The following is a 2500-nucleotide window of genomic DNA, read 5'->3' as shown; positions in this document are numbered from 1 at the left end:
AGTGCGTTAGTGAGTCACCTTAATACCAATGATTTTATATCGTAAGTGCGTTAGTGAATCACCTTAATACCAGTGATTTTACCATCGTAAGTGCGTTAGTGAATCACCTTAATACCAGTGATTTTACCGTCGTAAGTACGTTAGTGAATCACCTTAATACCAGTGATTTTACCATCGTAAGTGCGTTAGTGAGTCACCTTAATACCAATGATTTTATATCGTAAGTGCGTTAGTGAATCACCTTAATACCAGTGATTTTACCATCGTAAGTGCGTTAGTGAATCACCTTAATACCAGTGATTTTACCGTCGTAAGTGCGTTAGTGAATCGCCTCAGCTACCAGTGATTTTACCATCGTAAGTGCGTTAGTGAATCTCTTTAGCTACCGGTGATTTTACCATCGTGAGTGCGTTAGTGAATCTCTTAAGCTACCAGTGATTTTACCATCGTAAGTGCGTTAGTGAGTCACCTTAATACCAGTGATTTTACCATCGTAAGTGCGTTAGTGAATCACCTCAGCTGCCGGTGATTTTACCGTCGTAAGTGCGTTAGTGAATCACCGTAATACCAGTGATTTTACCGTCGTAAGTGCGTTAGTGAATCACCTTAATACCAGTGATTTTACCATCGTAAGTGCGTTAGTGAATCGCCTTAATACCAGTGATTTTACCGTCGTAAGTGCGTTAGTGAATCTCTTAAGCTATTAGTGATTTTATATCGTAAGTGCGTTAGTGAATCACCTTAATACCGGTGATTTTACATCGTAAGTGCGTTAGTGAATCGCCTTAATACCGGTGATTTTACCATCGTAAGTGCGTTAATGAATTACCTTAATACCAGTGATTTTACCATCGTAAGTGCGTTAGTGAATCACCTTAATACCAGTGATTTTACCACCGTAAGTGCGTTAGTGAATCACCTTACTACCAGTGATTTTACCATCGTAAGTGCGTTAGTGAATCACCTTAATACCAGTGATTTTACCATCGTAAGTGCGTTAGTGAATCACCTTAATACCAGTGATTTTACCGTCGTAAGTGCGTTAGTGAATCGCCTTAATACCGGTGATTTTACATCGTAAGTGCGTTAGTGAATCACCTTAATACCAGTGATTTTACCATCGTAAGTGCGTTAGTGAATCACCTTAATACCAGTGATTTTACCGTCGTAAGTATTGTTAGTATTGTGACTCTTGTAGGCTTATAGCGAGGGTAAGACAAGTGACGATAAATAGAAGTGAATAAAAAGGTAAGATAGAAAAAGAAAGATAAAGAAATTATGATAACGAGGACGAAGGAAATATCGAGAGAACAACGGTGTTCTTCGTAACGAGTGTCGTGGTTATTACCGTTATTTGAGTTGTTATAGAATGATGGATTTGTCCGTCACCAAAGGTCAGAGGTCACAGGTCAAAGGTCAGGAGCGAATGGGCGGAGGCGGGCAAGGTGACTTTGATCAGGATGGGATGAGGATGGTGGTGGGGGGGGGGGGGTGAAGATGTTGAGGGGATTGTGAGGAGGATGGTGGTGATGGTGGTGATGGTGATGATGATAATGGTGATGGTTATGATGTTTATGGTGATGAGGATAGTGGTAAGGATGGTTGTGGTGATGAGGATGTTGATAATAATGATGATGGGGATGGGGATAGTTATCATGTTAATGGTGATGTGGATAGTGATAAGGATCTTAAGGGGATAATAAGTGATGGTGTTGAGGAATTTGATGATTATGGTGTTAGGGTTATCATGATGGTGGTGGTGAGGAAGGTGATGGTGATAAGAATGGGGCGAGGATGGTGATGGGGGTGAAGATGTTGAGGGGATGGTGGGGAGGATGGTGGTGATGGTGATGGTTATGATGTTAATGGTGATGAGGATAGTGGTAAGGATGGTTGTGGTGATGAGGATGTTGATGGTGATGATGATAGGGATGGTTATGATGTTAATGGTGATGAGGATAGAGATGGTGGTATTATGAGGATAGTGATAGGGATGGTTATGGTGATGAGGATGTTGATGGTGATGATAATGGTGATGGTTATGATGTTAATGGTGATGAGGATAGTGGTAAGGATGGTTGTGGTGATGAGGATGTTGATGGTGATGATGATAGGGATGGTTATGATGTTAATGGTGATGAGGATAGAGATGGTGGTATTATGAGGATAGTGATAGGGATGGTTATGGTGATGAGGATGTTGATGGTGATGATAATGGTGATGGTTATGATGTTAATGGTGATGAGGATAGTGATAAGGATCTTAAGGGGATAGTGATAAGTGATGGTGGCGAGGAATTTGATGATGGTGGTGATGAGGAAGGTGATGGTGATGAGGATGGTTATGGTGATGGTAATGAGGATTAGAATTATAGTTGTGATGAAGATCATGTTCAAAATAATGGTGAAGGTGATGGTAACTGTCATTGTTTTTTCCATGATTATTTCCTCTTACTGTGGCTTGTATTATCATTATTATTGTTATTATTGTTGTTTCAGTT

The 2500-nt window shown here is 40.4% G+C and overlaps 1 protein-coding gene across 1 annotated transcript; it reads left to right on the top strand.

Annotated features, from left to right (window-relative positions):
- Positions 1-1372: 1372 nt before the first annotated feature.
- Positions 1373-2366, top strand: LOC138860537 (sodium/potassium/calcium exchanger 1-like). Its single transcript, XM_070118127.1, has 3 exons — positions 1373-1477; positions 1835-2020; positions 2148-2366. Exons 1-3 carry the CDS (start codon positions 1373-1375, stop codon positions 2364-2366), a joined length of 510 nt encoding a protein of 169 aa, XP_069974228.1.
- Positions 2367-2500: the final 134 nt, after the last annotated feature.

This window comes from Penaeus vannamei, chromosome 41 (assembly GCF_042767895.1).
Source record: "Penaeus vannamei isolate JL-2024 chromosome 41, ASM4276789v1, whole genome shotgun sequence".
Lineage (NCBI taxonomy): Eukaryota > Metazoa > Arthropoda > Malacostraca > Decapoda > Penaeidae > Penaeus > Penaeus vannamei.
Note: the sequence above shows the minus strand (reverse complement) of the source record. Positions and strands in the feature narration are given on the sequence as shown.

Bases quoted from the DNA above. Each gene is read 5' to 3' on its own strand.
- LOC138860537 (XM_070118127.1), top strand. From the start codon at position 1,373: ATGGATTTGTCCGTCACCAAAGGTCAGAGGTCACAGGTCAAAGGTCAG. The intron at 1,478-1,834 runs GTGGGGGGGGGG...GATGGTGGGGAG, and splicing joins AGGATGGGATGAGGATGGTG to GATGGTGGTGATGGTGATGG. The intron at 2,021-2,147 runs GTGATGATAATG...TGATGAGGATAG, and splicing joins TGGTGATGAGGATGTTGATG to AGATGGTGGTATTATGAGGA.